Source organism: Eumetopias jubatus, unplaced genomic scaffold (assembly GCF_037043125.1).
Source record: "Eumetopias jubatus isolate StellerSeaLion01/CBP00866 unplaced genomic scaffold, mEumJub1_p1.0 scaffold_15, whole genome shotgun sequence".
Taxonomy (NCBI): domain Eukaryota; kingdom Metazoa; phylum Chordata; class Mammalia; order Carnivora; family Otariidae; genus Eumetopias; species Eumetopias jubatus.
In genome coordinates this window covers 13,109,300-13,125,260 of record NW_028274821.1, presented here as the reverse complement: position 1 = coordinate 13,125,260, position 15,961 = coordinate 13,109,300, and the positions used below count along the sequence as shown (strand labels likewise).

The window sequence follows — 15,961 nt, the reverse complement described above, 5'->3', positions numbered from 1 at the left end:
AAATAAAGAAGGGCCTACTTACTGTATATTTTTTGCTGGGGTCCCTCTTTTCAGGTAGTGGGGGTCTAATTCAGAGCCTCAGGAAGATGAAAAGGAGGACAGCAAAGTACCCACTTCGGCACTTCACTAGTACTGCAGAAGTTTGGTCAGAGAATACAAGGAAAATTCTTGTATACCCTGCGTCTTCCTAGGATCCAGAAGGGAAAAAAAATGGAGTCAAGGAGGGAATAGCTTTTGGAACTAGAAAACTTTGAATTCTATTTGCAAAGGCAGGTCCCAAAACACAAGCGAGATTGTGGCTGTCCCAAAAGTGGTGTTGGGAACGGTCTTGCTAGCATGTTCTTGGATGTGTTGAAGGTTTACCAGATGTCAAAGGCATGTCTTAACTGTTCAGGTGAACACCAAGGAACTGCATCCCTAGAACCTGGGGCAGACTAACTCAGTGACTTGATTTGCAGGTGGGGTCTTTGGAGCAAGCCATGCTGGATGCCCTAGTTCTGGACAGAGTGGATTTTGTGAAATTACTCATAGAGAATGGAGTAAGCATGCACCGCTTTCTCACCATCTCCAGACTAGAGGAATTGTACAATACGGTAGGACCAAGCTAAGGCACTTTTTATTTTCTCTGTGTTTTGTTTGGTTGTTTGTTTTACCTTCTCCTGCCCCCGCACACGCCTGTGAGTCTCTTCCCTTCCCTCCAAATGCATGGATCATTTTTCACAAGTGTTCCCTTAGACCTTTAGACAACAATGCCAAGTCACCAAGATTCCACTTGTTTTAACTGCTCAGTTGTCAGCATCTAAGGGGGAGAGTTATGCGATCACACCAAAAGCTAACATTCTCAGATTCTTACACAAACCCACGAGGCTCTGAAAATTAGAACACAGTGTATGCTGTAAGCCCAGAGGGCATTTGAGGCAATCAGCAGAGGAGAACTGATTTAATCCAAAGTGTCAAAGGAGACCCATTAACTATCCCACACCATCTTGTTGTCCTCAGAGCTATGACATTCATTCCTTTTCCTCTATAATGGAATAAAGTGTACAATACCCCTTGCTTGGAGTTACCACAAAATATTTTTTGTATTGTTTTGTAATAATTTGCTACTTCATTTACTAGGGACACCAAGGAGTAATCATAAAGAAAAACTACTATTTAGGAAGTTGTTTATAGTATTCAGTGAGTTAAGTATGTTGGCTCTGAGCTGATACTCACTAAAATCCAATGACGTTTAAAGAGTAGATATTGGAAACTTCAAGAGGAAACAGGCCGCTTGGAGAGTACAATTCAGGAAGGTTAAGAAATCTTTCTTCCCGAAGGTTCTGGACCTACCTCAATAGCATTCGCTGCTTGTTCTTTTGTTTTGAATTCCACAAAGGCAAATCCCTTTGGATCTCCAGTAGACTATAATGTGGTTTATACTTATATAAAAACAACATTGCTACATTTCCCAAACACTCTTTCAGTCCAGCTGTGATTAGCATTTTTGGGAAGTAATTCCTATGATACATTAGAAGCAGTATTAAATATGCAAGACTTCTTAATCAAGATCAATACATTTTTACTTGGAATATTAAGAAAAAGAGTAGGTATTGTTTTCCTGCATTTTACGGATAAGAAAACTAAGGCCAAGAAGTGAATTGGTTTATTCAAGTTCACAAAACTCCTAAGTAAAGAAGAAAGCCAGTACTGAACCACCACTTCTGTGGTAGAGGTTATTCTTCCCCTCATTTGTCACTGCTTCTCTGTCCCCCACGCACAGCCCTAATGAGATAGAGCTTATTGACCTTTCCTCCAGCCAGTGATGGGTGTTAGGTGGTACCACACTGGCTCTCTCTCCTTCCTGCTGCTAGAACTAGAAAACAGTTTAGCAGAGCGGCTCCAGGTGTCTGTTTTCTCTGCAGATTTTTCTTGCTTCTGCATAGTGACACTTTCAGTATGAATAGACTGAAAATGATAGAGTAGGAGGTCCCAGTTTCTGTCCCCACCAAAAGATCAATAATTAGCCCTAGGTGAAATGGATAAATTCCCAGAAACATGCAACTGACCAAATCTGAATCATGAAGAAATAGAAAAATTTTAACTGACCAATAACAAGTTAAGGAGATGGAATCAGTAATCAAAAACCTGCTGACAAGAAAAGCCCAGGAGTAGGTGGCTTCACAGCGGAATCTTACCAAACATTTAAAGAACTAACCCCAATTCTTGTTCAACTTTTCAAAAAACTTGAAGAGGCAATACTCCCAAATTTATTTTAGGAGGCCAGCATTACACCGACACCAAAGTGAGACACTGTAAGAAAATAAAACTACAGGCCAATATCCCTGATGAATATAGGTACAAAAATTCTCGACCAAATACTAGCAATTGAAATTCAACAGCACACTGAAAAGATCATACACCACGACCAAATGGAATTCCATCCCTAAATGCAAGGATGGCTCAATATATGCAAATCAATAAATGCACATCACATTAATAGAATGAAAGACAAAACTCATATCATCTCAATAGGGAGGGAGGCAGGGAAAAACAGGCACCCAATTTGGAAAAGAAGAAGTAAAATTGTCTTTGCTGATAACATGATTTTGTATATAGAAAATCCTAAAGACTTCACACACACACACACACACACACACACACACACACACAAAACTATTAGAACTAATAAATGAATCAAGTAGTTTCACGATACAAAATCAACATATGAGGGGCGCCTGGGTGGCTCAGTTGGTTAAGCGACTGCCTTCGGCTCAGGTCATATCCTGGAGTCCCAGAATCTGAGTCCCGCATCGGGCTCCCTGCTGAGCAGGGAGTCTGCTTCTCCCTCTGACCCTCCCCCCTCTCATGTGCGTGCTCTCTCTCTCTCTCTCATTCTCGCTCTCTCAAATAAATAAATAAAATCTTTTTAAAAAATCAACATATGAAAAGCAGTTGAATGTCTATACACTAAATGAACAATCTGAAAAGAGAATAAAACAATCCCATTTACAAAAGCATCAAAAACTATAAAATACTTAGAGATAAATTTCACCAAGAAGTAAAAAAATCTATAAAGCAAAAATTATAAGACATTGATTAAAGAAATTGAAGAAGACACAAATAAATGGAAAGCTATCCCATGTTCACGGATTAGAAGTGTTAATAATGTTACATTGTCCATATCACCCAAAGCCTTTTATAGATTCAATACAATCCCTTTTGTCGGAGTCCAGCTCCAGCGGGGGAAGGGTCCTTGAAGGAAAGGACGGCGTCGGCGAGTGAGGAGACACGGACACAGGATCAGGTTGCAAGCATCTCCCGCCCGATAGCCTCGGAGGGACTCTTTTTATTCATTAGTGTTTCCTTGTTTTTCCATTCTTCCATGTGATCTTATTTTTTTTACATTTTATCGCAATCATTTTGGATTTAGAAAACAGAGCGTGATCTATGAAGATTATCTACTTTCTCCAAAGGCAGTTTACAATGGGTGCACCCTATTTTATCAAAGTACTTATTCCATTTCTATATGTCTCTTGTCCTTGCTCCATAGACACCACGGAGGATCACTCCTTTCCCAGAGGCTGTCAGATGATGCCCGCACCCTTTTTTCCTTTAATCTTATACCATTTGTTTATGTCCTCATTATCAACTCCAGTATAGGGAATGGGAGGAATAGGGGCAAGGAAGTTATCCTACACCAGGGGCTTGCCTCGAGGGGCATACCAAAGGTGGCCTCCTATTTTGTATACAACATAGGGAGGTTCCTGTAGTGTGGAATGTCATGAGATTTTTCTAATGTTTCAGAGGTGCCTGAGGAATCTCATCAATAGGAATTTTTACTGGGCCTGGATCCAACACCCTTTCAAAATGCCAGTGGCATTTTTTCATGGAAATAGGAAACACAATGCTAAAATTCACATGGAACCACGAAGGACTCTAAATATCCAAAGCAATATTGAGAAAGAACAAAGGTAGAAGTGTCACCTTTCCTGATTTCAAACTACTTCACGAAGCTATAGTAATCAAGACAGTATGGTATTGGCATAAAAATAGTCACATAGACCAATAGAACAGAGTCAAAAGTTCAGCAATAAACACATGCATATACGGTCAACTAATATTTGAAAAGGGAGCCAGATATAAAAACACAGTTTGGAGGATCCTCAAAATATTTGGGGCTGAAGGGCGGGAAAAATGGGAGATGTTAGCCAAAGGGTATAAACTTTCCGTTACAAGACTAATAAATTCCAGGGATCTAACGTACAGCATGGAAACTATAGTTAACAACACCATATTGTATAATTGAAAGTTGCTGTGAGATTAGAGCTTTAATGTTTTCACCATAATCAACAACAAAATGGTAATTATGTTAAGTGAAGGATGTGTTAACTAACCTAATTGTGATAAACAAATCACATTGTACACCTGCAACTTACACAATGTCTTATTCAATTATATCTCAATAAAGCTAGGGAAAATGGGGTTTTCAGTAAAACAAATAAAATAAAACACAGAGTTTAATGACTTGCATATCAGTTAGAGAATCAAGGTGATGTATTTATTCCAATGATTGGAAAGAAGGAAGTAGGAAAGTTCTAGATCAAGAAAGGCCAATAGATTTCATCACCCAAATCAACTGGTGGTGGTTCCCCAGAGAACTCTGTCAAGAAGGATTATGGGACTGCAAATGGCCTCAGTAATAATAAGGAGCTTGCACATAGGCATAGCTGGTAGGCAGCAGAGCCGGGTGTGGAGCCAGGCATTCTGACTCCAGAGTTTGTGTGTTCAATCCCTATATCAGACTGCATTCCTCAGTGGAAAAAGAATTCTGAGAAGGATGTCGCATGAATGGGCAGGGAGTTGAGGTGATACCCATACCTGAATGTGTTCCCACAGCACTGAAAGGATTTGCCATCCCTATTTGAGATTCTCCAATAGGGTCACCAGATTTTGCAAATAAAAATACAGGATGCCCAGTTAAATTTGAATCCCAGGTCGACAATGAGTAATTTCTAATATGAGCATGTCCCATGAAATATTTGGGATATACTCATACTAAAAATTATTTCTTATTTATCTGAAATTCAAATTTAACTGGGCATCCTGTATTTTATCTAGCATTCCTATTCCTGAAAGATGACAGGGATAGCAAGTCATTTCACATTAACCTCTCTTTTCCTTCCAAGAGCCTGTGGCTTTTTCTTTAGACTAGATTTGAGCAAACTGCTACCAAAGAGTCAAATCCAGCCCACTGCCTGTTTTTGTATGGCCTGCAAGCTAAAAAGGTTTTTTAAACATTTTTTAATGATTGCAAAAAATCAATAGGAGAATGATATTTTGTGACATATTAAAATTATATGAGATTTGATTCTCTTTTGGTGTCCATAAATAAAGTTTTATTGATACACGGGCAGGCTCACTTGTTGACATATTATCTCCAGCTGCTTTTGCACAATGGCAGAGCCGAACGATTGCAATGAAAAGTATATGACCCACAAAGTCTAAAATATTGACTCTTTTTCACAGAAAACTTTGCCAACCTGTTTTAGACAATTTCTCATTTGTTATGGGTAATAAACAGGTTGTGATCAGCCATGTGCTGAAGTGTATTTCCAGTGCTCTAAATCGGTCCCTTTTATCTCCCCCCGCCTCAAAACTAGCCCCTTTCATGATGTTTGGGCCCAGCTGTCCACAGGTTGACAACCTCCTTTACAAAGTTTGAACCTAGAACCTCAAGCGGTTTTTCTCAAGGAACCACAATCCAAAAATCTGCCAGCGTGTTGGTTTAGAAAAGGCAGGTACAACTGAGCAACTACAACAAGGTTCATCTTAACGAACTGTCCCTCCGCCGGCCAGAACCCTTCCTTCCAGATCCTTCTTGCCTTACCAATGAGAGCCCCTGACCAGCAAAACCATTTGATTCTTCTTTATTGTTTTCAGAGACATGGGCCCTCAAACACATTGTACCACTTGGTCAGGGATGTCAAAAAGGTAAGAACCCTCTCGACTGCAGGTCGGAGGCCCTGTCTTGACTGCTTCCTGTGATTAGAAAGTGCCTCTGTTTTGCATGAGCTGCCAGAGCGTGCCTGTCCCTGCGAGCTCCCTCATTTCAGGGCACTGTGTGTATGTCGCCTTTTAACGATGACTCTGCTTACAATGCAACTGCGGTTTTACCTCCCGTCTCTGTGGTTTTAGATGCTTTCATGGGACATAATGTTTTTGGATAGCAGAACATGTAATATTTTTGGATAGCTTTGCCCCACGCTGCGTGGATTTCTGCCATTGCCCATTTTCTTCCATATGCCCCTCACTGTTTGGGGAGCTAGTTTCCATGTTGTCTGACTAACCATAGGAGGTATCTTCATGTCCTAGCTCCTGATGCCATGCGTCACTGTCACTTCTAACATTATGCAGAGCACAGGAAGCGTAGCTCAAAAAGTCTCGGAGTATCAGAGACAAAAACACATATGTGCATTCCATTCTTCTAACACTTTATTTTTTCCAGTAGGTTTTTTCACGTTATCATCTAATTGATGGGGGGGGGGGACGGAAAGGCAGGAGGTTAGGATCAAGGAGAATTATTCCCATTTTACAGATACAGAGGCTGAAATGTAAGGAGGTGAGAACTGTAGTACATGGTTAGGGAAGAGGCAGAATTCAAACTCAGATCCTTTGATTAACAATAATAAAATTTTAGTGACGACCAGGCACATGGCACTAATCTAAGCCTGCTATACGTTGCAGCTCGTTTCATCTTCATGACAATTCTATGAAGTTGAATTATTATTTTATTATCATTATTATATAGTATGATTCCCATTTATAGATGAGAAGAGTGAGGTGCAGGGAAGCTATGTTTAATCTTAGCTAAGTGCTTGTTTTTCTGCCCCATTCAATCTCTCTTAGAGGTAACTTCATTCCAAATCCTTGACAGCATTCCCAGAGACTGCTGTTTTAACTCCAAAGGAGGAAATAGATGGGGGCACTTTCCCCACCCCCTCCACATACATATGCACACCCACCCACCACTCACCAAAGCCTATAGGACCTACTCAGAGGAAGCTACAAAGTAAGGTCAAAAATAGAGTACAATTCCTTCATCTCATATGGAGTCATTGTCTAGAACTTCTCTTGGGTGTTTCCCTTGAAAGGCCAAGTAAAAGTCCTGAGGCTGCTTAGAATGTTCCTATTAACCAACTAGACCTTTGCTAGTAACGAGTGAAGGGTACAAAAAATAAACAAAAACCTTCTGTTGGCTCTTGGAAACTTTCCTCTCATCGCTACACAACCTTACTGAAGGATTTTTCATCTGTGTGAGTGAATGAAGCCTGTTGTTCTTTCAAAGCAAGAGAAACAGATGCTGTGCATTCTATACATCCAACCCAACCACCATTTTACCAAGATCACATCTTTCCCTGATCTGCCCCATTTCGAGCCAGAAGCACATCTGCCCTCAACAGAGCCCTTTCTCTTACCCACAAGCCTTCCAATATTGTGTAATTTACCCCGGCTTAAAATTGCCTGGAAACTAAATAGGGGGAAGGATCTCGAAAGATTAAGTGTACACATCTAATGCATATTCTTTGCCATGATATTTGTCGCTCATGTACAATAAAATGTCCTGAGAGTTTTTAAATGATAAATAAGATATTATCCCCTCCCACATCACCTTGAGCTAGTCTGTGTCCCTGCAGGAATTGTGAGGCTTGCTGAGGAGACAGCTGTGCCTTTGTCCCTCAATCTCAGCCAGTGGCCAATTTGAGCCTTCAAATAAAGTCACTGATTCACCTTCATCCCCTAGTTTCTCAATATCTTGCCTGATTTTTAAGGGATTTTTGCAGTTAGATTTCATTGAATATAAATGATCAAAATCCCTCCTCTTAGGTTCTCTTCCTTGTACAGCTCTGCTTTGCAACATCATTTTCTCCCTTCTGAAATCCCCTTTGCTGCCTCTTACATTGGCTCATGTCACTTGCATTAGAAGGCATGTATTTTTAAGGTAGGGTTTTTTTTTTTTTTTTTTAACTTCTTAGCTAAAGATGTACTTCAAAAGTAATATAAACTAACGAGAAAGAATGGGATGGTAAGGATTTGGGAGGAAGGAGTATTAGGATCGGTCTTATTTTTCTTTCAAGTGTGATCCAAATATTGGAACAGAAATACATAAGGATTCATTTAGGTACTGAATTAGTAACTGGAAGAAGTGATTACAGATGACCCAGTGTAGTTCTGAACTGGCTTAGGAACAATTTATCCTTTTACCTGGGAAAAGAGATTGCCAATAAGGTGGGGAGAAACAGACAGCCTGTTTCTCGTTTCTTCCCTTGGGAAGAGAGAGGAACAGGAAAAGCAGACTCCCGTTTATTTCTATGATAAAGGTGAGCCTCTGACTTGGACAACAAAAAGGTATAACAGTGGGAACCAAAGGAGCTGGAAGTCTCTACGTTTTATGTAATATGGATGAAGGGAGCTAAAAATGAGGGGTTTTTGTGTTTTCTTAAGAAGTAAATGAGAGAGGGGCGCCTAGGTGGCTCAGTCGGTTAAGTGTCTGCCTTCAGCTCAGGTCATGATCCCAGGGTCCTGGGATCGAGCCCCGCATTGGGCTCCCTGCTCAACGGGAAGCCTGCTTCCCCCTCTCCATCTGCCTCTCCCCCCACTCATGCTGTCTCTCGCTCTCTCGCTCTCTCTCTCTCAAATAAAAAAATAAAACTTAAAAAAAAAGTAAATGAGAGAAATTAACATTGGTGCTCACCTTCCTCAAGTGGTTTCAGATGACTTCCAGAAATTTAGGCCAATGCGATACGCAAAGTCTACAAAAGCTAGGTTTAAAATGCTAAGAAAATCTTGGGCAGTTTAAGCAATTTTCAAAATTAAGGAACTTGATAATTAGCATGTGCTTTGTGCTTTATGATTGTAGGACTTTATGTTACCTATTAGTTGATGTGATCTGTGACAAAAAAATATTAACCAGTAAGTGATAAGCCCTGGTACAAAATGCTACTCCTATGTTAGGATCCTAGTTCTGAACCTTAAACGTGTTCGATGATATATCTGGAAAATCAAATGCAAGTGACTCTTAGGAATCCAGGCAAAGCATTTAGGAATCATCAAACGGTCCCATGTTAAGAGCATGATTATCTCCAAGTCCAACTCTCCCTTGATATCGAGAGAACTGAGTTTGGAGAACTGAATCTCAAATTACTAATTTCAAGGGAACAATCTAGGAGCAAGGAGGTAAAAAGTTGTTTATACAGCATCAATCAGAAATTTAAAATGATAAGAGTCCAGCCCAGTTCCCAGAACCGCTTTCCTGCATAAATCCATTGGATGCACCAATGAGACATTAATCCAGAGCAGCCCGAGTCTGTCTGCTTTTCCGTGAAATCTAACTTGCTATTTTTAGAAGCTAACTGTCTGCTCGATTTGTGCCTCTATATGTTTTAAAGTACTAGTTTTTCTTTCTTAACTTAAATGTGCTAATACTTCAGATGACCTGTACTATCATCCCCCACCAAGGGAGGGTGATAGTTGAGTATTATATAGAAATAGTTGTGAAATTATGATAGTTTAAAATTCATTCACATGGGAATTAAGACCCAGAGCTTTGGCAGAATGAAAGGGTGGGGGAAGAATTTAAGACACTCTTTGGATAAAGAAAGGACATTTTGATAATCCCATCTGCCAAATTCATGCAGATTTGCAAAAGCGTTTTTATTTTTTAAAAGATTGCCTGGTCTATAACCAAGCTGAACATTGCGGGAATGTTCTCTTTTCCTTGAACTTTCACTAAAAGAGACTTTTGCCCACCCTTCCTTGGTAAACCCAACAACCAGCAATCATTTTACACGCTACATACACTGGAAGGAAGCAATCTTGTTCTGAAGGCTTGTTAATAAGTTTCCACAAACTGTGTTTCCTAAACAGCTGAAATCTGATAGTGATATCATGAGCTGACTTCTGAAAAAGAGCATATTCAGAAGAGCAGATCCAATACATGCATTTAAACTACTCTTTTAATTAAAAGTCATCTGTAGGATGGCATGGATTAAAACTTAGCTTCAGAGAAGTAGCTCACGGCATGAGAAAAGGGGACAACATTTTCATGTTGTCAGTTTGTATCTACCAATAGAGCCAAGGTTCTCTGTTTCGCTCTGTGGATCAAATGGTTTGAGTCACATGGCTTGCAATGTGTTGTTGAGGCATGAAAGGGGACATAAGCGTTCAGGCATTACCAATTACCAAAGTAATTACCAAAAGAGGGAGGAGGGAAGAACAGAAATGACAGAAGGAGCATTCCTCCAATGTCGTTGTTGGCTTCCTATTTGAAAAGCACCCAAGCGAAGGAAGACTCCTCCAGAAGGTTTTTGGACATTACCTGTGGTATGTGAGGTGCTGTTCACTTTCTCTGCTTTTTCCAGAGGAGGTGGATGTGATGTGCACAACAGCATTCCCGTCTAGCCCTTTACTGTCCCTGTCTCTGAGCCCTCAGCTCCACTAACCACATTTCAGGGGCGATGAGTAGAAACTATGTCAACCCTGCACGCTCTGGACAACAATCTTTGCCCAGTGCCCAGGCAGCATAGAAATAAGAGCAGCCTGCCAGGTAGTGGTCAGACAATTGGACCTTTAGAAATAGACATGACCTTTCGAAGTAACTCTGTCCAAAGTGCCTGTTTTCAGAGTGTAAACTGAGGCACAGAGTAAAGAAATGATCTGCCCAGGGTCACAGAAAGGCAGAGCTAGGACCACAGTCCAGCCCAGTGCTGTTTCCACTGCGGGGTCATACTGCAGGCTGTTCTCTGCGTCTTTGACATCTAAGGTCACCGGTGGCCAAGGCCGTCAGCCCGGCACGTCAGACATACTCCAATGCTCCCAACCCCTTCAGGGTCATCCAGGACACAGGTATCACAAGAGGCTCAAATTGTACCCGATTTTATTAATTTTATGAAATCTATTTCTTCCTCCCCAAAAGATTTCCATTCTTCCTAGTAAAAATTGTGAAACTAATTTCCCTTAATTTCTGCGCTTTCAAAGCCTCTGGAGGGAAAAAAAAAAAAAAACAGATGCAGTCTTGCAGGCTTTCAAACACATTACTTGGTAAAGTAAGCTCTCCCTCCTCCAGATATCACTTTAACAAGGGCATCTGACTCTGACTCTCTCCTGATTTCCAAATCCTCCAATCTGCTATATTCATTTACATCGCCTTGTTACACATATAAAACAGAACAGGCAGGTAAATGCTGGTGGAACCGCCATTGGCTTTGGTCAGGTGAACATCGCCCCCTTGTGGTCAAACAGAAGGCAGGCCAGTTCCTTTAAGGCCTGCGCTCCAAGCTAGGCAGAACCCAGAAGGTTCATTGAATCCCTTCTCTGGCTTGAGACCAGATCCCGTAGAAGTCACTTCAAAATAATCAAGCTTTACATGAGAAGTTCCTACAAAAAAGGATTCCAGCACCTTCTTTGGTCGTATATAAGCCTAATAGCCCTTTATGAATAAATCATTTGCAAAAAACGTTTCTTTGCCCCTCTCAAATTTTTATTATTTTGAATTTCACCATGATCGCTTTCCTGATAACCCCCACTCCTATAGACAATCCAAAAGCATAATTATCACCGCTCACTATTGGTCTTCAGGCAATATTGGTGTCTTGTTCTTAGAATTCAAACCGATGTTCACACACTGGTGTCTCAAAAGAAAATCTATAGGGGTTAGTTTCGCTGTTACTCGTGTGTTTTAAATTTAGAAAATTCTTACAAGGATTGCAAATGGGCACAAATTCGTAGACTTGCTATCCTGCTTTTTGACAGCATCACACTAAATCTCGTAGGGATGTTTCTGCAACCTGGTACTTGAGCATCATAGACCATAGAGGCCACCGAGCTCCACCCCTTGTACAGGGAAGAAAACTGAGGCTTTGAGGGAAATTGGTTGATTTATGAAGGACAGACAGAAAGAAGCTCAGGGCAGTTGATTCTCGGCCAGTGTTTTTTCCCCTGCCTGCCTCACAGTGCCCAGGAAAATAACACAAATGCAGGGCCTCCTCTGCAGGTCATCCTTATGGGAGCCAAATGCAGAAGAGAGGAGGCTGACCCGCGCGTGTCCAGCCTCTGGGGCTCCTCTACTCTTGAAATAAGAGGCCTGCCTAACCGTCAGGTACAGCCCATCGAGATAGAAACTCGCAGCCTTGTTTACCTGCCCCCGAACAGTGGAAAAAAGCAGTTGCATGAGGAATATTTTCAAACTGTTTCGTGTTTATGGAAAGGGCAATCCATGAACAGTTACCATCTTCACACTTTCTCTAAGTTCCCTTTTCTCTATTTTTGCCATGCTTTGCATAAAGAGGTCAGGCAGGTGGCCTTTTCTGATGGCCTGCGGGGACGTTCCCCTTGCCAGGTCCGTTAGACTGATGAGCTGGTCCTCAGAGGAGACTGTGAAATTCTGAGCATGGCAGGCAGGAGAATAAGGCCATTTTTATGAAAGGACGTTTTGGTGGGGGTTCTGATGAGCCAAGCTCAAGGATGGGAGGGGTTCTGTGCCTCAAGGTGCTTCCACCACAAATGCAACCGACTGCCTTCCCACTGTCCCATTGAGCTCAGCTGGCTCAAATGAGGTCCCCCGAGACTGCTTTGTGCCCCAAGCCAAGGGAAAAGTAGAACCTGATGCGTAGGACTGGTCAGGGACAGCAAGCAAGTCTAGAGGGTAGCACCAGGATCTCCTATGCTTACAGGCTGGTGCGTGAACTGCTATCCCTTCGTTCCTTCCCCACTGAAAATACCGACAGGGCGTATTTCAAGTCAAGTTTCCACAGTGACGTGGGGCTATCCCAAACACAACTCATAGACTGTGACTAGTTAGTTGTGTTACTGACAAGAACACAGTACTGAGAAACATGAAACTGAGACTTGATCCCAGCCACATCAATGAATTGCACTGTTTTACTCATTCGCATCCTGAATGCCTGCCACACACCAGTCACTATAAAAGGCACCTGGGAATACAAAGATCAATAACACTATCAAAGCTATAGTTTGATGGAAGGATACAGTGGGCCCCCTCAAACCCTGAATCCCCTTCAAATGGCTGCTGTTGGCCATAGCAAAGCTGAGTAAGGATAACGGAAAACCTACCCTCAGTTCTGCAAAAACAAGTGAAGCTCATTTCCTAATGACAATGTTTATACACCATGAATTTTCCAATTCTGCCATGTGAGCCCACCTGACCCACCTTATTTAGTACAAACTTTGTCGTATCTCAGAATCACCTGGGGAGCTGATAAAGCTCATAGAAGCCCATAACTTGAAGCCAGTCTTCTGCGCTGTCACCAAGTTCACCAGATGATTCTGATGCCACCAAAGTTGGAGAGCCACCACCATGGCTACGAGCCGCTTCTGTGAAGTGGCAGAAATCTCACACAGCATCGGGGTGGGTCCTCCATTAAGGACGAAAGTAGACAGAGCCCTCACGCCTCTCCAAAATATATGTAAGGACACAGTGTGCAGGGCTTCCTACACAGGGCAGTACCCTTGTTATTCATGGTAGAGAGCACGTTCCTCCATCAGAAAACTGAGCCTGACAGTGAGTTAATTATCCACACCCTTTGGAACTCGTGGTGCGCTCAGAACTTCCCGCAGATGGAATTAACTCTTCCTTGACCTAGAAGAACAGGTATTTTCCTTAGACCATACAGAGCGCCCTTTTGATGTCGAAACCAGTGATGAGTAGACAATGTTAAAACCTCTTGTGTTTTTGCATCTATATACGCAAGCAGCTAAAACTTACCCTATCACTATCTTAAACACAATAGTGTTTAAGAACCATTATTCTCTTTGAAAGAAAATATCCAGGGTATTAAAGAGGGCACGTTCTGCGTGGAGCACTGGGTGTTATGCACAAACAATGAATCGTGGAACACTACATCAGAAACTAATGATGTAATGTATGGTGATTAACATAACAATAAAAAATATGATATTGAAAAAAAAGAATAATTTGACTTAAAAAAAAGAAAGAAAATATCCAAAACCTCCTTAATTCCAGGAAAACAAATATTCCCTCAATAAAATCTCTTCTCATGCCACCTCCTTTCTCTTTAACCACAAGGGGTGCTCATAAATGACTTCATTCTGACATCCATCCACTCTCCTTTTATGAAAAAGTGCTCGTTTTTTTTTTTTCATTGTTAATAGAGGTTTTGCCAAGGAACCCTAGCATATCCCACCCGATGTAGGTCCTGGTAATAACAATCACCTCCTGGAAGGAGTCTTCATTTAGTCAGTGGGAAGAAGTAAACGATCAGCAGGAGCGTAGTAACAAGCCTGGGTCAGAGGCAGAGCAGAGCTGGGAGGGGGCCCAGGGAAGGCTTGGGGAACCGAGTTGCTAGCGGCTAGGACTCAGAGCATTTGCCATGTCAAGCCTTGTGTTTTTTCTGCTACACTGGTGTTTTTTTCTCCCCAGCTGAAGACTTGAATAAATATTTTGATTTTCTGTTATTGCCGACGATTACTGCATCTTCTTATTTAACTTATGTCTTCTTTCCAAGCGAGAATATCCAGGTTTCGGTTGGATCTATTTTAAGGTGAATTAATTAACCAGCATAATACTACATTCATATGTTTCTTAATTCATTTTTTTTTTACTCTAAAATAGTTACAGAACACATGGCATCGAATCCCTAGTAAACCACGCTGTCTTTTGGATTTGTTTGTGTGTGTGTGTGTTTCGTTCTTCCCTCACAGGGGAACCTGCCCCCAGACTATAGAATCAGCCTGATTGACATCGGCCTGGTGATCGAGTACCTGATGGGCGGGGCTTATCGCTGCAACTACACGCGCAAGCGCTTCCGGACGCTCTATCACAATCTCTTTGGCCCCAAGAGGGTGAGTTTTGCAGCAAGTTCCCTTTTCTGGACTCCAGGGAAGACTTGGGTGGGACACATTGGGGAGGTGGCCCCCTTAGCTCCAGGGGAGAGATCAGATAAGAAGGCAACTGGCCCACCCACCTCTTCCTTCCACCATCACATCCATAAAAAAAAAAAAAAAAGGCAATGTATTGGGTGATACATCCTTTCTTTTCCTCACTAGGTCCAGTTCAAATCAGAAACTGGCACTGGGAGTGAGCCTTAATGATCAGGGAATAATAATTAAATTCAAATTCATCTTATCTACCTCAGTCTTTTTCAAGATTTTTGGTATTGGGATCTATTTATACCTTTAAAAAATTATTGAAGACCCCAAAAAGCTCTTATTTATGGGCGTTCTATCGATCGCTATTATTGTGTTAGAAATTAAAGACTTAACAATGTTTATTAATGAATATTAATTCATTTTAAATTAACTGTAAGAAGCCCATTACATGTTAACACAAATGACATGTTTCTGAAAAATAACTATATTTTCAAAAACAAAAATTTGTGTTAAGAGTATCATTGTTCTATATTTTTTTGCATGTTTCTGTAATATCTGGCTTAATGGAAGAAAGCTAGATTCTCATATCTACTTCTGCACTCAGTCTGCCAGATGTTTTGGTTGAAATATACCAAGAAAATCTGACTTCACACAAATATGTGACAAATATGACATATATGTGTCATATATATATAAAGGAAGGAGTATTTTAATAATCTTTACAGATAATTATAGATATTCTTTTTTGATGCTACATACATCAAAACTCAGTTTGGCAATTTCTTAAAGATTAGTTGCAACACAAAATCTGAAATGACATCAATGAACTTTTCATACTCTGCTACTTTAAAATGCATTGATTGAGCTTACACTTTGTATGGATCCTGGAACATGGTAGACTGGTCATTGTAGAATACTGGTTTGTTGAGTTATGTAGGTCTGATGGTTGACACATTTCATTAAACAATTTTAAAAACTCACCTTCATTAATATCACCTCCGGTTTCATCAGAAAAGTCTTTAACTTCTGAAAAACTGTCCAGGTCATGGGGGAAAGGATATGTAAGTTTTCAAAA

The 15,961-nt window shown here is 41.1% G+C and overlaps 1 protein-coding gene across 5 annotated transcripts in view; it reads left to right on the top strand.

Moving 5' to 3' along the window:
• TRPM3 (transient receptor potential cation channel subfamily M member 3) overlaps window positions 1-15,961 on the top strand; it is an 827,868-nt gene that overhangs the window by 737,809 nt on the left and 74,098 nt on the right. For 3 of the 5 annotated variants that reach the window (XM_028089084.1, XM_028089082.1, XM_088019086.1), the window contains 4 exons: window positions 459-593; window positions 5,923-5,973; window positions 14,523-14,558; window positions 14,719-14,859. In XM_028089084.1, the coding sequence (XP_027944885.1) occupies window positions 459-593; window positions 5,923-5,973; window positions 14,523-14,558; window positions 14,719-14,859 (363 nt within the window). The remainder of the gene's footprint in view (window positions 1-458; window positions 594-5,922; window positions 5,974-14,522; window positions 14,559-14,718; window positions 14,860-15,961) is intronic. The other 2 variants (XM_028089086.1, XM_028089085.1) reach the window with 1 other exon arrangement.